General features: G+C 40.3%; 1 protein-coding gene across 10 annotated transcripts in view; it reads left to right on the top strand.

Moving 5' to 3' along the window:
* Positions 1-20,630, top strand: part of citb (citron rho-interacting serine/threonine kinase b) — a 98,111-nt gene that overhangs the window by 16,142 nt on the left and 61,339 nt on the right. For all 10 annotated transcript variants that reach the window (XM_074669752.1, XM_074669751.1, XM_074669756.1 and 7 more), the window contains exons 5-8: positions 16,491-16,661; positions 16,813-16,866; positions 16,968-17,021; positions 19,825-19,965. In XM_074669752.1, the coding sequence (XP_074525853.1) occupies positions 16,491-16,661; positions 16,813-16,866; positions 16,968-17,021; positions 19,825-19,965 (420 nt within the window). The remainder of the gene's footprint in view (positions 1-16,490; positions 16,662-16,812; positions 16,867-16,967; positions 17,022-19,824; positions 19,966-20,630) is intronic.

The following is a 20,630-nucleotide window of genomic DNA, read 5'->3' as shown; positions in this document are numbered from 1 at the left end:
ACCCTGGTACATCCCTCCTAGTCTCTTTCACAATTTTGTTCATACTTCTAGATTTAAGTATCTCCCACTATCTGTTCCACCCTCACCACCTAGCATTTGCTACTGGGATCCCCATCCTTGAATTTCCAGTGCAGGATTTTGTCCATATTTGCATTTATTGTCATTGTTGTATCAGAGATGGAAATGTCATATTTCACGTTTGGACCAAAAATGACACATCTGCCTGCCACCATCAGCATGATTTTGAATGACGAAAAACCCTAGGGTGATGGGTCCACCAGAGGTATTATCAGAGGAAAAGGCACCCATCGTAGCACTCTTCAAACTTGGCACAGATGCAAATCTGAAGCAGCAGCACGTCCTTTTTTTTTTTAGCCTCGCCAAGGTCTGCTGCGACTATTTCAAACTCCCAGCATGCCAAGGGTACGTTCAGGAGCCTCTAAATTTTCTGTGCTACTGAAAATAACTGGGCTTGCAATGGCTTACACATGAAGGATTTGTGTGTGATGAGGACAAAATAACCCCTCAGAAAAAAGCGAGGGGACACATCGCCCCCTAACTGACGCCTGTGTCCTGACATATGTAACTGGTGGTACTGATTATGCTTTCCAATAACACTTTGAGAAACCTCCAGGTGTTCGACCAGTGACTAAAGGCTTCAAAACTCCTTGTTAGAAACAAATGGGTGATGTCACCACCAGGACCACCACACGTCTATGATGTAAACAAAGCAGGGTTTCTGAAACTACACTAACAACAGCAAAGGCAGAAGAAGTTAGAGTTGCACTTCTCCAGAAAAATCTGTCCAACTCTTCCTAACTGCAGGTCTAGAGAGGGCACAGCTCAAAGAAACCGCCAGAGAAAATCCGACAAGTTCAGTTGAGAAAAGGAACGAATGCACAGGAGCATCTGTGACAGGCTGCATGCTCGGGCATCGCCTGGCGCCTGTTACTGTGGCCTTATGTCGATAATATCTCCTTCACACTTATATAACACTATCTGATACCATGATGAAATCCATCTTCAGTCTTCCCTCAGGCTGTGGAAACTGCAGGAAAGTTTGGATGAAGACTTTAAATGTACTATTAATATGTAATTGAGTTAATTATTTAATTTCATATTTCAAATCTATTTTTCATATGTCAGGGAAAGTGATGCAGATCATCTCTGGATGTTGTGTAATCTCTGGGTTCAGAGGCGGTTCAGAGTGGATCTCTTCAGAGAGGTGAACACTGTGAATGGACGATGAGCTCTGTTGTACATGCTGCAGTTAAACACTCAGGTGACGGTTGGGTTGCATGTTATATGAGTGTGTGAGTGTGTGTGTGTTTTTATCCAGAATAGACGCACAGCATTAGAGAAATCCTCTCCCAGGCATTATGCAGCATGTTTTTCACTAAAAGGTAATAGAAAAGCAACCTGTTTTCCACAGCCTACACTTGTGCCGGTTACCAAGCACTGAATACATTGTGCAATGGTTGCTATGGTGACGAGAGCCATATACCTACGAGTGGTGAGAGCGCTGATGCAGTGGGCAGGCTGTCGTGATGAGGTGCCGAGGCCTTGGTTCATACTGCTCCATGAACAGAATATCTCCATCATCACTTGACGGAAGTGAAAGTGTCTCCAACAGAGAAGCATCCAGCCCTGACAGAGGAGAGACTACCACTTTTTATCCCCTCAGACCCTCCAGGTGGATCAGAGTTCAGTCTTCAATAACTGACTCTGTGAATACTCTCTCCAGGTAAATAATGAGATTAAAGAGCAGCATGTCCCATCGAGTCAGAGTCACAATGGAAATGATCAGACTTTGCTGAAATCATGTCAGATGGTGCAGAGTTAGTCATTGGGGCTGGATGAAGAGAACTATTACATATTGGGGGCCAAAATTTGTTGGGTTCATGGGTTGGGGGTGGTTAAGAGTAGTGTAATAGTGTCAGTGTTGCTACTACCTGGAGTGTGCATGAGCAGAGCCTGGATCTACTGAACCTGGCAGTACTGCCTGGGATGGGGTATGGGCAGTGAAACCTGGCTTAGAGGGGTTGGTTCTTGGACGCCAGAGCTTAGAGCCTGCATGAGTTGTCTTGGGCCCAGCCTATTGAAACACTAGTCACTCGAAGTGTCCACTTGATAACCCCAGTGATGTTTTGGCTCTTGCGGACCATCTGTCTCCAGACTTTGGTTTGAGGACTTAAGGATGTGGGTAGTCGGTCAGACTTATCAGCAGAACATGGGTTTCTTCACTCAGCAGTCATGCCGGAAAAAGCAAGTGCTCATTATAGCTAGGGATGAGTACTGAATTAGGTACTTTTATACATACCGACCAAATTCTGTCCATAGTACTGGGTACTGATTCAGATAAAATCAAACAGTACCATGTTTAGGTACCAAAACACATCCTTGTGACAGTGAGAGAGTGGAAAAGTTGACAATTTACCATGCTGTACATGAACACAGCATTGCAAGGTTACATATTGAGAAATAAATATGTTGAATTGAAAAAAAAAAAAAAAATTATTTAGTGCTGGGCAAGTTAACGCGTCCATCTATCAACGCCGTTGAATATTTTATCGCACATTAGTGCATGTTCCTCACATGCTTTTATTTTGTAAATGTCTGTTGCTGACTGCGGTGGAACCGAAAGTGAAATTGGCAGAAAAACACGATGAGTAACCAAAACAAGCATGGAGAAGAGGGGCAACGCCACGGAACTTAAAGGCGCTCGCCACTTAGTGTATCAGTCCGCGCACACGGCGTGCCAGATATAAACAAACGCAGGTAGTCTGCCAGGACGAAGAGACACGATGAGAACTAGAGCCTTATTTAGCGGTGTTTTTGTGTGAAAGTAACGCGCTGAAAATTCTCTGAATAAAGCGTGAATGCAGACCAATATCAGATTTTTTCGGTGGGAGTCTGTTTATTTGTGTTTTTGGTCAATTAAATATGGCCCCGTCTGAGTGCAGAGGAAACAGTCTGACGAGCAGGGAGGAGGTGTGTGGTGCGAGTGCTCTGGGCTTCTGCTGCACAAAAACACTGCTGTAGGGGTAATTTCTGCCCTAAACCTTGTGATAGGACCCAACTTGTTCCATCCAGGAGTATCACTTTAATGCCCTGACAGTGGCAATAAGCTTTAATTTTGTATTTACATTTTGTAAATTTGATTTGCACTAAATATGTGATTTAACTATTACTGTATAACAAGTACTGATTTAGTGTTTGAATGACAGATGTTATGGCACTTTCACAATGCGATAAATTATGATTAATCAGGGAAATCATGCGATTAATTACAATTAAAAGTTTTAATCGTTGCCCAGCCCTAATTTTATCATTAAAAACATTGATATTTATTACCACATAAACACAAACAAAAGAACTAAATTTTGGTACTGTTGAGTGCTGATACCAATTGTCATGTTCCGGGTGTCGGCACTGTATCTTTTCAAATGTGAACCGCATCCATCCCTAATTACATCCATCACTGTTGTTTGGCTGGGCGGCATGGTGGTGCAGTGGTTAGAGATGTTGCCTCACAGCAATATGGTAACTAGTTGGATCTGGACAGGAACTTTTCTGTGTGGAGTTTGTATGCATAGTGTCTGTCCCTCTAAATGGTCACTCTCAATTGCTCTTAGGTGTCTCTGTGTGTGATCTTAGTGATGGGCAGGTGACCTGTTCAGTTTAGACATGCACCGATCGATCAGCTGGCCAATTTTCTTAATTTTGGGGGGTCGGTGATCAGAGATCGGTGATCAACCCATCCTTACATATGAAACTTGATCATATATCTCTCCGGGAAGGTCTGACAGCCAGCCATCGTTACTTTTTGCTCTGAGACCTAAAACGCAGGACACTTTATTGGTTTTTTAAGTTGAGGCTGAACGATTTTGGAAAATAATCTAATTGCAATTTTTTTGGACCAATATTGCGATTGCGATTTAGCATGCGATTTTTGGTGGGATGTTAATCTTCTACATTATTCACTGAACACAAGCAATAAACTGTTCTTTAGTATGACCAACACAACAAAGGATACTGTCGAAAAATATAAACAAGTCTTTCCTGTAGACCAGGCCTACATCTTATGATGAAATGAGATGAATTGATGCATAAATTGATATGAATAATGTATCTTTAACTACAATCACAGTAAAATATTTACTGATTGATTTAACTTCAAGCCTTGTAGACATTTAAAATTATCAACTTCTTTAAATAAAAACAGAGAAAGGAACAGAGCACTGCAGAATAGCAGGCCTGGTATGAACAAAACACAAACTAAAGTGAAGAAACGTAAATAAAAACAAAATTTTGGCTCAACCATGGGAATATGTAAAGTTGTGGATTGCACTTTTTAAATGCACTGAAAGACTTTTTAATTGCTGCCTTTGCGATTTGAAAATTACATTCTGTTACATTGTGATGTCGGTTTAAATTTGATTAATTGTTCAGCCCTAGTTTAAGTTAAAACGTAAAGATATTTTTGTTTCACAGGTAATGTGATATTCAATAAAATAAGATTCGAACTTTGAAGGTATATGCTGTCAGTTATAAAAAATGAGAAAATAAAAAGCACCCCTAGTTCAGTTGTACCCCTCCTTTCACTGAGGACAGCTGGTACAGACTCCAGGCCTGTGACTCTGAAAGGGAAAGCAGTAAAGTTAAATGAGTTCATTTGGTTCAGTTGCACCAACCCAATAAGTACCAAACATGTCTCGCATTGACAATGAAGCTGTGTGGAAACAGTTTTTGTCAGGATTCTCCCTTGAAGGCTTCATCTCTCTTTGGATCTTGACAGAGAAGGTCAAGTCTTGCCATGAGCTGCAACCGCTACAACTTAAAGAGGGGGTATTGTGCTATTTTTAGTCTTTATTCAGTCTCTCTGGCTCCTTGTAGTAGCTTTAAATGATCTGCAGCTCAGTTAATCCCTATTTTTCTCTTGCTGGTGTTTTGAACCTTTATTTTACTCTCTGTTTGCAACACTGCTGTCTCTTTAAAGGGGACATATCATGCTGATCCCTGATTTAATACTTACATATAATATAATAAATTTGAAAACAAGACCTTACACCCCTTGAATTTTCAAAAAAGGAGATATTGTATTTTTTCTGATATCCTAGAACGAGATTTGATGCCTCTGAAAATAGGTCATTGCCAGTTGGCCGCGAGATTTTGTCCTTCATGACGACACGAGGATCCTTTCTTTTTATTGGAGTAATCTGATAAAGCAGCTCCTCCTCTGTGATGTCAGTTAGTCACACAACCGCCACCGAGGGATACACCCACCAAAACCGAGTATAAATAAAGCTCCCTACTAGCTCTGGCTAACTTGACTGAGTGCTAACATAGTGATGAACTGACGGTAGAGGCGATCTTTAGACTACACTTTGAGCATGATGGATAGAACAGAGAAAAGTGAAGGAGCAGGATGGAGCCCTGTTATAGAAATAGTTTATAGGTGAAGTCTGCCTATATTTCCATGTATAAACTATACATGTTACAGTACCGGTTTGACTCACCACACTGAAGCGTCCTGAGATGATCTGTGTCGAGGTGGATTTTCTTCCTCCTGAGCTGCAGAACCGTCCGGGTCTGACTCCGGGTCCAATACAAAAGGACGTATCCTACACTCTGCCATTTTATTAGTGCTATTAATGCCTTACGGTGAAGTTTTGGCAAACGGCAAACTTGCTCGGTCTGCTCCATTCAATGTGGCGATTTTGTAAATACTGCCATGCTGCAAAAACCGCCCCCTGGCTCTACCCCCTCTGCCCCTCTGATAGAACTGACCAATCAGAGCACAAAGGGCTGTGACGTTGTGAGGTTACTGGAGTTCATTCTCTAGACGGAGCGTTTCAACGAGATCTTAATAATGGCCTAAAATGAGCATATTGAGAACGCTATTGTGGGACAATGAAGGAACTAAATGACTTGTACTGAGGGCAGAAATGCTTTACAGGCATCCTAGTCTGGCATAGTGAAAAGGAGAAACAAGCATGATATGTCCACTTAAAGGCTTTCTGCTCTATAAACCCCCCTTCTCTCTAATTGGCTCGCCCTCTGGAGGTCAGACCTTGGTGTTTTAGGCACACCCCTTCAATGTGTCATGAATCAGATTCTGGGATTTTCTGAAACATGTGAATATGTCAAGGTTTAAAAATCAGCAGGTTTAGTCTGAACATCCAGCATTGTTACTTTATATCCATGTTTATAGTAGGAGAAGAATAATACCCCTCTTTAAGAAAGTAAAACAATGTTTTTAGCAGCAGTTCTTTGGTGAGTACTGTCTTAAGATAATAGCACAGCAGATAGACCTGGTTTCTCTGTTGGCTTACCAATATCCTAACTAGTTTGAGGATTTTGATTTGACATTGCAGCTTTACATGAAAAGAACTCACCTTCCACAGAAATGTCAGGCTGAAAATCCACCATGAGTTTTATTTCGTGTTTAGCCCTGCATCTCATTTGGCTCGTACTGAGGACCTTTGGGGGCCCTCAGGAGAAGCTGACAGATCCTTTTTACTCAGAAACTGTGCTATGCTAATGTAAACTCCACCTTGTATGGCTGAGCCTGACAAGCGTGGTTTAACTTTTTATTCACCCTGACACTTGAGTTCACAGCCTCACACAGCAAACAGACTGGATAATGAGGTCGGATTGCATGGATGATAAGTTTGGTTCATCACCTCAGTCTCTGTCTGCTGTCAGGCTGTGTCAGTCAGATGTATCAGCGTGTGTTTGCCTTCAGGTTGTTTTATTTATGTACCCATTTATGTAATGTCAGACATCATTGTTTATTCCTTATACATATTGATTAATGCTCCCATTTTCATCACCTTTGTACGTGATAAAAAACTGACATGTTCTTTGAAAGGTTCAGAAACCCGTCCAGGGGGATGACACTCTGTGTGTCAGCAGCAGACTAAAAGTTACTGGTAACTTCTTTAATTAAGATTTGTGTTTCTCCAGCTTTGTGAGGACTGTTCTTTCTCTTGCGCATGTTTCCTGGCTCTGTGTCCCCAGTGGTGCTTCCCAGCAGGGCATTCACGCCAGCCAAATCCAGCATTTCATCTTGAAAAGCATCTGTCACCCACGCTCTGTCATACAACTGCAGTGTTTATCATTCTCATGCAGGAGCCATGCGATGTTGGAACAACAAACAGTAGAGATTGTTGATGGATTTATTTTCAGAGAGAAGCGATCCGTGCCAACGCTCGTGCATCCTGCAGACACATTAAAGAGACAGTTTCACTAGTTGCTCATGAAAACATAACGCTTTGAAGGCTGATTGTTTATGTGTGTGATGATTATGGGACGTGTGATTGACAGGCTGCAGATTTAAAATGCACAAAGGACATTTTTGCTGGTGCACTGTCAGCCTAAAGGGATGGTTTGTTTAAAAGGATATTTCAGTGTTTTTGGAACAGGGGTTTGGACAAACAGCTTCAAGCTAGGCTACAGTTCTGTGCAGACAGGGCCAAGTCTGCCTCTGTGGGCTCAGATCTGTCGCACTGAGGGGAAACAGGGAGCAGTTTGGGAACCAGCCGAGGGGCATAGCCACAGACTGTCAAAAGTGTGTTTTTCTGAATTAAAAAAAAAAAAAGACAGAAAAAAACAAATCCAAATTGCATGAACTGAAATTAAGAGTTGAATTTTGGAATTTTAGGAACATAGTTGAATGATCAAGTAGATTAAAATACAATTTCAAAGCCACAACACTCAGCTTTAAGATAGTAAATAAAGTTTCAGATCATTCTTTTCAAACTGAGGGCTTAATATTCAATATTTATTCAAATTCAGTTTCTAGTGGCAGATATCTAAACCCATAATCCAGGTAGTTTAGTTAAAGAAACTGACTCAAACACATATTTCCATTTAAGTTTGTGCTCCAAAAAGTTTTATTCATTTTTTTTAAAGGGGCATAGGTGGAACTTCACTGTGGGCTAAGTGTCACATGCTCTTTAGTCTCTCCTCTAGCACGATGGTGAAGTTACACAAGGAGAAATGTGAACCCACTGATGTACAAACTACATCCCATCATGTAAATCAGATAAATAACATAAGGCTATTTAGTCTGTCAGATTAAAAAAACAAGGTATAGACCTGGTTTATAAGAGAGGGAACTCTTTATCACTTAGGCTGTGATCTGGTGCTGTATGGAAAATAAGATAAACCGGACTTTCAGGGGGACAGGCAACTCCCTCTATACAATGGTAGGGGAAACACTGACTTGACATTTGAATCTTAATTTTGCTTTATATTAGATGTCATAATATCTAAGATTACCCAGCAGAGATAGTAATATCTGAATTTTATTTCAGGTCAGTACCTAACAGTATATCTGCTGATATAAACATATCATGTGGACAATGTGTTGTGCCACAATGCAGTTAAAAAAAAGAGAGCCAAACACTTTCTTTAAAAACAACCTCCAGTCAGCTTCTCTGGTTTCCTGATTTAACTCCGGAGTATATGAGAAAGACAGAAAATAACAGTGTTTTTCAAACCCTTTTTACACGGCAATGTTTCATCTGAAAACGCCAATACGCATTGAATTGGACATTTGCATTAATATTGAAATGCTGAGGTAGTGAAAATACAGTAGTAAGCATGCCAGGCCTGTAGGTGGCGCTATAACTGTCTTGTCCAGAAGCAGCTTTTAGTAGATCTCAACTGAAGAAGAGTTGAGCCAATCATCTGGGCTGTGTCCGAAATGGCATACTAACATGCTACATACTACATGGTCGTTGTGTATATACTGTATACTACATACTATGAGTATGATTAGAGTGCCAACCGTTTACACTGTAGTATACTACTCTGTTTCCCATGATGCATTTCAAAACCTCCGACGACAAAAATTGGAAGCACACATAAGTCTATGGAAGCACACCAGGCTATTAAATATCTCAGTTGATTCCCCATATTTGAAAGTTTTAAGAACATTTTAGGCGAGAAAGTCATCACGTAGAATACCAAAATGTGGTCATTTGGGCCATAAAACACAGGGATACAAATTTAATTTCGACATTTAGGACATTCCGTTAAGAGCGCCAATATGCTATCGAGGAAACTTCCGGTCCACTCCAAAACAAGAGCCCAATTTACAAAGAACTTAAAAGAGATAAAGGGGTGCTTTTATTTTGAAAACGGGAAGTTCGCTAGTGGATTATTTTTAGCTAACACCGGTCTCAAGACGAATTCATCTCTCTTCAAAAAATTAAAAAATGTTTACTGCTCGCAGACACCGAAGACGATCCGTCCGTCGCCTCAGGCACTTTATTTCTTTGTACTTACGTTTAGGTTTCCCTTTAGAGCTAAGTCCATTTCAGTTGCTTCTCATCTTGTCATCTCATTCTGTATTTACGTTTATAAATACGGGGCTCGCAATGCATTATGGGGCATGTCAGTAGTATGCCCACCTCCCATACTTAAAATTTTTACCGATATAGTATACATCCGGGTATTTCTCGCGCACACAATCTTTTCATACTTTTTAATGTGAACGCACTACATACTATTTTTGACGTCACACTTAGTATGAGTAGTACGTTAGTATGCCATTTCGGACACAGCCCTGGTGTATTGGTGAATGCTAAGAGCAGAAGTGGAGCAACAGACGCACATTTTGTTAAAGACAGTCAGCAGATCCAGAGGAATAAGCAGCACAAGCACAACAAGGTAGTTCGCAACCATTGTAACAAGGGGATTATGGAATTCATGGCTGCCTTGTTGTATGGGCTCATGCGAAGTGGAGGGTGATGTCAGCGTTTCCACTGAAAACGCTAGCTTACTGTTTACACAGCTACAGCCGGAGCGTTTCACAAGAAAAATTGTCATGGAAAAGTCCATTTAGCCGTAGCGTTAGCCATAGGCACAACTGCAAATAAATTGGCCAGCTAACTCACTGCACCATGAAAGTGACGCTGGTGCAGAATGTCATCAGGGGAAATCTCTATCCTACAAATTCCAATTGCACCTAAACAGATATACACCTAGTGAGCGGTATAAATGTGACTGAGAGAAGATCAACAATTTTATTTTTTTTGAATGAAAGAAACGTGGTTACATGAATATAGAATAAACAAACAACTGTTATCACAGAGTCAATCAGATAACAAAGAGGAAGGGAGAGTTTGGCCAAAGATCTTGAACAGAGTAAACGTGTGGTGTTTCTTAGCTCACAGCTGAAGACCTCAAAAATAAAAATTAGAAACATGAGAGCAGCTCTCCAGGAAAGGCACTTTTAGCAATGCTCCATGTACTTGATAATTAACTCTACAAGCAGGTGTTTGATGAACTCCAACATTTCACCACACAGATCTTAAAAAGACCCAGATGCTCAAAAGCAAAGAGAAAAGCAATCATGCTAGAAAGTAATGCATAAGCATAATGGCCACCATCTTTAAAACAACACATGCAGTAATCCTGCTGTTAAAGCCTGTAATAGTGTGTGCTACCTCCATTTGATTTAATGCTCTGTTGGGGCATTAACCTGATGATTCATACTTTTTTTTCACTATTTGTACAAATGGCCTGATCAGCTAATGGCTGAACATGCATTCAGGCTCAGGAGCGTTGATGTAGCCTTCTCAGTTTGTGGTCATTACCTTGAATTTCTCCACTAAGTAAAGTGGGATCTGGTCTGCTCTCCCATCAGTGAAGAAGTTTCTTCGCTTTTACCTCTGGAAACTTCAGCTCACACAGGTGTCCCCATGAAACCACATGTAATAGGCACTTTTATAATCACTCATTATTTAGTCTGGTTGTATGTCTCTTTGAAGCTGGAACCAGAACCAATTAGCCGATCAGTGCGCTGTGGGCAGAAGAGCACATCTGACAATTCGCTAAATGAAGCTAAAATGGTCCGGACATCTTTTGTTATTATGGCTTTTAAATGAGCTGAAGATGTTCTATGTCTGAGTGCTTTGGCCCCTTTTTCCAGTAAATAAACTTTTTTTTTTTTTTTTTTTTGCAGTTATTTTTGGGGCTTTTATGCTTTTGATTGGAGAAGAATAACATGCAGGAAATAGGCCACAGGCTGGATTTAAACCCAGGCCACCCACTTGAGAAGGACTCTAATGGTGCACTACCTAGACTGCTAGGCTGTCTGCACTCGAAACTTGAATTTCTAACATCTGGTAAATGATTTAGGATTGATTTACTTTTGAGTTTAGACAGAACACTGGGATTGACAGAAAGCACAGCTTCTTAGCTTTATGTTGCTGTTCTTATTCTTTTGGATTGGGCAAAACTCAAGAAGTACCCCTTGTCTGTGTCTTTTCTGACAGTCTAACTTGTGTTGCTCATACACATACACATTATGAGTGATATGTACCCATACAACCCCACTTCAAATTAATTGAAATAATCCTTTAAGCATGTAATGTGCAGTTCTCTCATCCAAACTTCTTTATCTTAAAAAGACAACTAACAAGAAGCTCACTTAAAGGAAGAAAAAAGACATCTTTATCCATGCCAACATATTTAGCTTGTAATCGTCTGACTGGTCAGCCATTCACACACAGGCCGTGTATTAAAACCATTTGGCAAACAGATGAAGTGCAGGCTAATTGCAGCTGGCCTCAGATTAATTGGAGTCAATGTGCCGGATACTGCCAGGTTAGTGAGCGCAATGCCGAGGGAGAGAGACAAGAGAGGGAAATGTAGCAAACACAAAAACCTTATCATGAAAAAACACAAGGAATTCTGAAATTTTGAATAATTTCTTTCAGGAGATGAGACTAAAAGGTTCAAAGCCCAAAGGCATGAATGCTGCAACTAAGAGATAATTCAAATACTTCTTTTTAAATCTATTAAACCAAAATTAAAACTAAACACATTTAAATCTTTGTCGCTGTTTTAGACAACAGCCTGTCATATCATCATCATTTTAATGTTTACAAGGAAAAAGCTTGTAAACTCTGTTATTCACTTTTAGTGTTTTAAACCAAACCTTATTGACAGAATCCTTGAGGCCTTAACTTTACCTCAGCTGAGACTCTTATATTTTCATTTATGTACATTAGCCTTCCTCATAGGTCTTCCTCCTACCTTCGGTTGAGGACAGTTAACATGGTCTGGTTTACTGGATGAAGCAAACATCCATTTTTGGATGAGAAGAGAAGAGAGCTTATGAACTTTTCACTTTATAACCACTTAACAGGGGTAAAAATAACTGCTTTTTGAAGCTTTTTATGTTCTTGCCCTTTCTAGAGGAGTTTTAAAACCACTATTTTGAAAGTGAATATTTTTACTTTTTGTGTGTAGTTTTGTTCCTTACTTCATTTTACATTTCATTAGTAATTGAGTTAAAAAAAAACAAACAAACAAACAAAAAAAACCGAGAGGCTCCAAGCTGTCCATCAACAGTGTGCCTGCAGCTGATTGGCTGACATCTTTGGTCCAGTGATCAGGTGGTCTAACGTAGAGAAGAAGAGAAACACACTGCTCATACTGAAATCACAACAGATCCTTCAAATTTCAGCTTAAATCTGATCCTGATCAGAGCAGGCCGTCCTGCAATCTGGACACTTCATAGTGAATTCTTTGCTCATCAAATCAAATTAAAAAAACATTTGGACCATACCTGTGGATCTTTTTCAAGATGAAATAGTTCTGACAGTAGCTCAAAGTATCCTCCATACTGAGAGCTTTGAAATGGCACCATCAAGGTTTTTTTTATGTATTTTTTTATAAGCTGTCGTTAGACCAGCAGGTTACTAGCTTTTTTTAGAGGAAGATATATTTAACATAGATGATTCATTCAGGAGCAAGACTGTGGGGGTGCATGGCACTTCAAAATCCAAGATTTTTGCCAGCACAGAGCTGAGCAATTTTCACGAGCGAGAAATGTCTTTACATGTCCAAAACACACGTATGAAAAGTCTATCAGAACACGTAGTAAAAAGCGATGACGATTTAAGTTTCATTAAAAACCTTTTCCTGAGGGTGAGACAGGTTCTGTGTGAGAAGGTTAGATTAATGTGTTGATTATTTGGGTTCTTAAAGTGTTCACAACACATTTCCATATGTTGTCCCAGTCAAATGGGCTGTGCAGCTCTAACAGGTTGAGATCTTTGGTCCAGACTCGTTCAATACTGGAAGGTTCAAATGAAGAGACAGCAATGCATACAGTTTAGATACTAAAGCCTCTGTTTGTTCTTGAATGTTTAAAATAGTGATCAGGCTCTGTATTTTGAGTAATTCATCAAGAATTGCTCTGAAGTGAAGATACGGAAAAAAACAATGTCTCCGGCAAATCACCGAAACCACATACATAATTAAATTCAGTCGGTTCACTCTGATCTCAGATGTCTGCTGAAGACCATATTTGTGATAAAAACAGAATCCCCCCTGTGAGTAATGGGTAGCTTTTGAAAATTGGGCTATTAAGATGCCATTTAAGAGTTGTTTTGGAATCCTGTTCTACATCTCTCACCAGGTCAACAATAAAAATGATCCAATTGGTTTGATTGTCTTAAAAAGTGAGTCCCAAACTGTGGGCCGCAGCCCCCTGGTGAGCTGTGAAGGTATTGCCAGTGGGCCTCCAAATCATTCCCAAAATAGTAGGATTTGTGTGCATGTGGCTCATACGTATTAAAGGATAAGTTCGGTGTATACAGCTTTTACATTGTTTATAGAATGAAGTAGAACAAAATACTCACCCAGAAGGTTTTCCTGATCCAAGCAGTGCTTCAGGAGATATTTAGATCCAAAATCGTGCAGCGGACGTCTGTATAATGGGATCCATCTGGGCATAGACAGTGCCGCTCCTAAAACTGCATTAATCGTCCAAAAACTCGTGTTTTTCACCAATATTCCATCATGGTCGGCTCTGAGATAGACCTCTGCTGCAGTCTGTGTCACTCCAGACAGGGCTGTGTGGCTGTAATGACCTCTGAACTGACGAAGACATTTATGCTTGCCCTCAAAGAAAGGAGTCAGCGCTCCAGAAAGTACTGCGCATGCGCAGTACTTTCTGGAGCGCTGACTCTTTTCTTTGAGGGGCAAACGTAAACAAAGTCTTCGTCAGTTCAGAGGTCAGTACAGCCACACAGCGCTGTCTGGAGTGACACAGACTGCAGCAGAGGTCTATCTCAGAGCCGACCATGATGGAATATTGGTGAAAAACACGAGTTTTTGGACGATTAATGCAGTTTTAGGAGCGGCACTGTCTATGCCCAGATGGATCCCATTATACAGACGTCCGCTGCACGATTTTGGATCTAAATATCTCCTGAAGCACTGCTTGGATCAGGAAAACCTTCTGGGTGAGTATTTTGTTCTACTTCATTCTATAAACAATGTAAAAGCTGTGTAAACCGAACTTATCCTTTAAGTCTAAAATGACGTTTTTTTTTGTTTTTTTTTTACTGAAAATAAGACAAAAAAACTTGATTAGAGTTAATTTTTTTTTGAATTTATCAAAAGAAAGTTCCTGCACACTGGCCAACTTTCTGAAAGAAAAACTTTTGCGACGTTTTGCTCATGGACCTTTTTTAAGCAAATGTCAAATGACATGTACAGGAACTTTCTTCTGATAAATTTGGACTTTGCTGTCTTTGTTCAATGCACCTGCCCGAGGAGTGGAAGTGTGACTGTTCCATTTTTTTGCATTGCAATTAGAAAAGTGGGCCCCGAGTTGGTAAAAGTTGAGGACCACTGGTCTATGGGAATGTTAGTGTTAAGTTTAAACTGGCTAACTTCCTTTAACTGAGGACTGTGCACTTCAGTTGTTTTAATGCTGATGATTTGTTTTAATGATGTTTTACAATGCTTTTATCTTTGGCTGTAAGGTGACCTTGGGTGTCATAAAAGGCACCTCCAAATAAAATGTATTATTTTTGCTATTTTTATTATCATTATAATTAATATTATTGTTATTATTATCATTATTATTGTTATTAAGTAATTCTCTTAGGCCACATGGTATTGCATGGTTTACCTCTGTAGGTTTCCAAGATAGAGGTCTCACCACAGCTTAAGTTCTGCTCTGATTACAGACTTGTGGTAGAGTTGTTGGATGCTGAGTTGTGTGGGGTTTTAAAACATGAATGTCTTTTTTTTTACCTCTTCGAAGTCAGTTTGATACCCTGTGTCCAGTAATGGATCAGGCCAATAAGATGCTGGATACAAACCCTATCAAGCGTTTTTTTCTTGTTTTTAGTAAAAAATGTCTTTCTAGACTTAATATGAACCACATTCACTTGACCATTTCCGAAAATGTCTCATTTCATGTAATTTATTGACATAAAAAGGAAAATGGCCCAATTGTCCAAAACAATTACACAAATCTGCCAGTGGGGTTAGAGAAACGTGGTTGTCAAGATAAGAATAATGTCTTAATACAAGCAATGTCTGACCCTATTGGTAGATTTCTTTACTGCAATTTAGACCTTGTTTTTGTCTTTTAATAACTTGAAATAAAACATTTTTCTGGACTTGACAGGTAAATGTGGCTCAAATTAAGTCTTGAAAGACATCTTTGCTGAAAATGACTGAAGATTTTAGTTTTTTTGCAGTGCAGAAATAGACAGGGATCATAAATGCAAAACTCCAGAGTAGCTCCAGAGTAAACCATGATTTCTTTTGTGTTGGTGTTAAAAAAAAGAGAGATCCCTTCAGGCTGAACTCAAAAACATGTTTGTGTTTGTTCTAAAAGCAGAAAGCTTAAATTGTCTATTAGAATAAATCAATGTAGAAAGCTTTATTTCTGTAACACAGTTACTGCTTAATGAAATGTTGATGCATTTCAATTAAGACTGATTGATCATTAATGAGAGGCCACATCAGTGTTCTTTAAACTCAGCTGAACGACCCACCGTAGGTTTTTCTTCTATTTGTGCTCGTTCAGTCTGCAAACACACAAACTGTTTGAACCCATCAGAGGATCACACACATGATCGTGAACTTCTGCAGATGTCTTTTCAGGTGTCGGCTTCACTTGTCCTAATCTGTGTCAGCCGAACATCAGTGTCACTGGATGTCGAGCGGTGTTACTTTTTATTAGGCTGACAGACGGCCTGTGTGCTCCGTCAGCTGATGAGGTGTTTGAAATCAGATCTGAAAGGCTTAAACAGACGAGTGCTGTGGTTAATTAATGTTTTCTTCACTCCTCATTGTTCCTCTGTACAACATGTGTGGTTGTTTCTGCTCCCACATAGACAGACTCTCTGACAGATTTAATGCAAGTTTTGTGTCTGTCATCGCTATGTTGGAATGGATTTAATGGGTTTAGTTAGAGTGTGCTTCATTTCTTGGTATTTGTTGGCCCCTGCAACAAACACACATTTCAGTCATGTGACTTTTTGGGGAGTTAAACCCTGATCAAACTGAACTCCTTACAGATTCCTCCCTTTAAGTTGGTTATCTCATTGGAAAAACCTTCTCTTATTGCTCTGCAGATCTTTTCTTTCTGCATGTCAAGTCTTTTTTCTGCCTATTGACAACATCTTCACACCCGGGACGACTCTGTGCTCTGTCTGCAGGAGTATCATGCTCAGCTGGAGGAGATGCGAGTTTCCATCAGACAGCTGGAGGAGGACCTGTCTGCCGCTCGGCGCCGCAGTGACCTGTACGAGGCTGAGCTGAAAGAGTCTCGTCAGTCGAGCGAGGAGCTGAAGAGAAAGGCTGCAGACTACCAGCACAGGATACAGAAGGTCTGTGGTGTTAAAAAAACATCCTGAGCGTCACACACAGAGGGGACGCAGTGCATCTGTTCGTAGGGCCCAGACTCATGCAGTCACGTTGAGGTTTTAGCATTCACAGTCATTGCTGGATGGAGTCTCAGGGTTTCTCATGTCTCCACAGGCCAAAGAGCAGGGCAAAGCCGAGGCAGAGGAGCTGATGGCCAAGTATGAGAAGGTAATTCAGACGTATTAAGAAACAGAAACTAAAAAAGTCACCAGCATAGACTTAATGTTTGACTCTGAACACGTCGTAACAGCTCAGTCTTTCTCTTTCAGGCCAACACTGAGCAGCAGATGAAGATCCAGGATCTTCAAGAGAAGCTTGCCAAGGTGACATATTTCCCCCTGAACAGATTCATGAATCACTGATGAGCTTTAACACAAAAGATGTTCCAGCATTTGTCATTTCCCGATGATTGTATAAACACCCTCGCTACCCTCTCTGACCTCTTTTCTCTTTTTCTAGTTGTATTTCTAAAAATGTGGTCGACAGTCACATTTGACTCCTGACCCAGGAACAATTAAGCTTTCCTCTGGACCTGGAGTTTCTGACAAGATAAAAGCTGTCAGACCATCAGGGTTATTCAAACCCTACCTGTCCTGTCAAGAGTTCATAACGCAGATATTCAAAGCTGACCAAGCACATGAGAGATGGAAATACTTCTGACTCTATGAAGGGGAGGTTATAAAATCCTCAGGCAGACAGAGAATTTAACAAAACTTAATTTAAAATTAAACTGCCAAAACCAGAAGCACCTGACAGAGGGTTAACTCCAGGACTGAAAAAAAAATCCTAATCTTATTGTTCTAGAGTTAAGTTAGATTAAAGTCCTTATGAGCAGGATTAAAGTGAAATTAAGGACGAGGTCACACTGGCCAATCGTGCCGTGCCTAAGCACGCTTCAGCCGTAAAGCACGTTTGGAAAGGCCAGTGGGACCGCAACTGTGCAGTGCTCGAGCACAATTCCCTTCCGTGCTTCGGCACGCTTCAAAGAGGTGGGCTTCGGCACGGTTTACTTTATGCACGAGCACAAGCACGCGGACAGCGCGTGCGATCCATTACGTATTATCACCGCGAGCGTATCTCTCGACAATCATTTTTTAAAAAGTGGGGGGTGTTAGAGGGGTGTGTCGGGTGAAAATGACTTAATACAAGTCCAAAAGTCTCTAAAGTTGTAGCAGTGCTCTCTGTGTCTCATTGTGCTGACTCTGATCAGATCGCGCTTCATGTAAACAAATGCTTCACGATGACGAAGGCGGACTGTGTGTGTCTGACACCCGCTAAAGTCTGGTTCATATTGGGGCAGTGTGACCGCCAGCCGTACTCTCCAGCTGGGGAACAGTGCTGCCGGGGGGCAATCGCGCTACGGTTTGGATGGCCAGTGTGACCGCGCTATAAGTCGTAATGTATGAGATAAAAGTCTGAGTAAAGGATTTATTTGCAAGATAGAAGTAAAAATTAATTCTTTATGTAAAAGTTTAGTCAATAAAGTCTTTTTAAGAGATTAAAGTCAATGTAAAGAAAATATTTTATATAAAATATTAAAGTAATAGAAAAATCTTGAGGTATGATATTAAAGTTGAAAGAAGTCTTAATGTATGAGAGTAAACTGAAGTTGAGTTTGCAAATACAAGATTAAAGTCATTGGAATTTTTTATGTACAAGATTGAAATTGAAGAAAAGTTCTCAGATTAAAGTCAAGTCATAGAAAAGTCTTTATATGCTAAAATTGAAAAGGAGTCATTATATACATTAATAAAGGGTCTGTGAGAAGTTTCTATGAGATCTTGAAAACGTCTCCCTTCTAGATAAATGCCTGATCGTAATCCACACAGTGGTCTGTTCAAACTTGAGAGTCTATCAATGAATAAAGAGTGAGGTTACTAAACTACTTACAGTGTTAACTTGTTGTCACGTTAGCCTACAGATACGTCAGAGCACCAGGCTGCCGATAGCACTACATTTAGCCAGCCACTACAACGTTTGCTTGATGTCAGGTCTAAAGCCTTAGCACTACGTAACTATACTAATAAAAACCTTACCTTGGTGCGCTGTATCCAGTAAAAAGTTGTTTTGAACAAAGAAAATTTATTTTGATCCGTTGTCCATTTAATACCAAAACAATCACACGCCACAAGTGTGTGTGAGAGTTCGAGCCAGAGGGTGGCGAGCAGGGATGGGTACTGCATTGGGTGCCTGTATAGGTACCAACCAAATTCTGTCTGTAGTACCAAGCACCAATTCACATAAAATGAAAAGGTACCATTTTTGGGTACCTGATTGCATCCTTGTGACTGTGAGGGAGTGAAAGAACAGGGAATTTTCTGTTCTGGACGTAAACACAACCCTGCAGAGTTATTTGTTGGAGAATAAATATGTAAAACTGAAAAACTTTCAGATTTTATGATTAAACAGATCCATATTCATTACCACATTAACACAAAAGCACCAAATATTGGAACCATTGAGTACCGATACCAATTGCCAGGTACCAGGCATTGGTACCATATTGTTTCAAATGTGAAAGGTACCCATCCTTAGTGGCTAGGCGGTCCAAATAAAACAGAGTCCTAACAAAGTCCTAATATATGATAATAAAGTTGAGGTTTGGCCTGTTTTTGCATGATGAAAGTGGAAGAAAAGTCTCTGTGTACAAGAGATAAAGTCTTGATAAGAGATTGAAGTCTTATCTCATTCCTTTTGTTTGAGAATAATGCCAAAACAAAGTCTTTATGTGTGAAATTAAAGCTACAGTTTATTCCATGTAAACAAGATGAAAGTGTGAGGGAAGGTTTTATGTTCTGAATAGTCCTCACGGCGCCTTTAAGTGTGGCCCTCGTCCTCTGTTGCAGTATTATATAACGCCAGTGTTGCTTTGAGCATGTAGTGAATTTTTCAGCTTTTTAAACTCTATTTTTTTAAATGGATGTTTTTTTGTCTTTGTTTTAGTTTTGTGTTTGTATAACTTTATTTTAACTCAGTTCATGTTTTTCAATCATTCCACAGAGTAAAGTTTATAAAGACTTTGGGTTTTTTTCAGCATCGGTTGGGAAATCCTGTAAATTTAGATATTAATTTCATCACTACTGTGTTTTGATTCTCCCTTTGATCGGTATTTGTTGTTGACCCCAGTCATTAAAGGCCAGTGCTGATGCCACAGACCTCCTTCAGACCATGAAAATGGCCAAAGAGCGCTTGGAACGAGACCTGGAGCGGCTTCAGAACAAGGAGGACTCCAGTGACAGCCTGCGCCGACGCCTTCGAGAGACCGAGGTACACACACGCCTCTTTTATCACACACAAACAGCCCATTATACACTAACTGAAGGTATTCTGGTCTCCCGTGTATCATCCTGTTGTGTCAAAGCAACATCACAAACCTCTTTGTTGAGTGTTTCATAAATAAATCTGCTGAGCAGGACGAGCCCATATGTCCACATGTAAACATGTTAGTGCACCTTCTCAGACACATGGCTGTAGATGGCTTTTTTTTTTTTTCAGATAGCCTGAGTGTGTTCTCCGAGTGTGCTAAAAGGGATTTCCTGTTGTGAAGAGATGTGTCTTGTCCTTTTAATTTCGTCACACTGGGTAAAAATAAACCAAAGGGGCCCACAGCTGAAAAAGAATTCACATTTTATTCTTTCAAACTTCCACCTGTATGACTGCAGAGTCCGCAGCTTTGAGAGCTTAACGCTTTTATTTGTGCAAACAGAGGTAAATCTGTTGTTTATCTTTGCAGAGCCTGTAATTGTTTCTTCAAAGAAATGCAGCCACTGATACTGATGAAGCTGGTCAGTCTCCTTGTGACCTTTCAGGGATTGAATCTGCTTTTCTTCCCTGAGGCTCACCTCGACTCCTTCAGATTACACCTACAAGCTGGTTCACTGCTCTTTAGGAAGCAGCTTCAGCACATGTGACTGTAAGAAATGATGTTGTTT

The sequence above is a fragment of the Halichoeres trimaculatus genome, unplaced genomic scaffold (genome assembly GCF_033239565.1).
Source record: "Halichoeres trimaculatus isolate MK-OKI-2021-1 unplaced genomic scaffold, fHalTri1.1 fHalTri1_scaffold_5, whole genome shotgun sequence".
NCBI classification, from domain to species: domain Eukaryota; kingdom Metazoa; phylum Chordata; class Actinopteri; order Labriformes; family Labridae; genus Halichoeres; species Halichoeres trimaculatus.
This window is presented reverse-complemented; position numbering and strand designations above follow the sequence as displayed.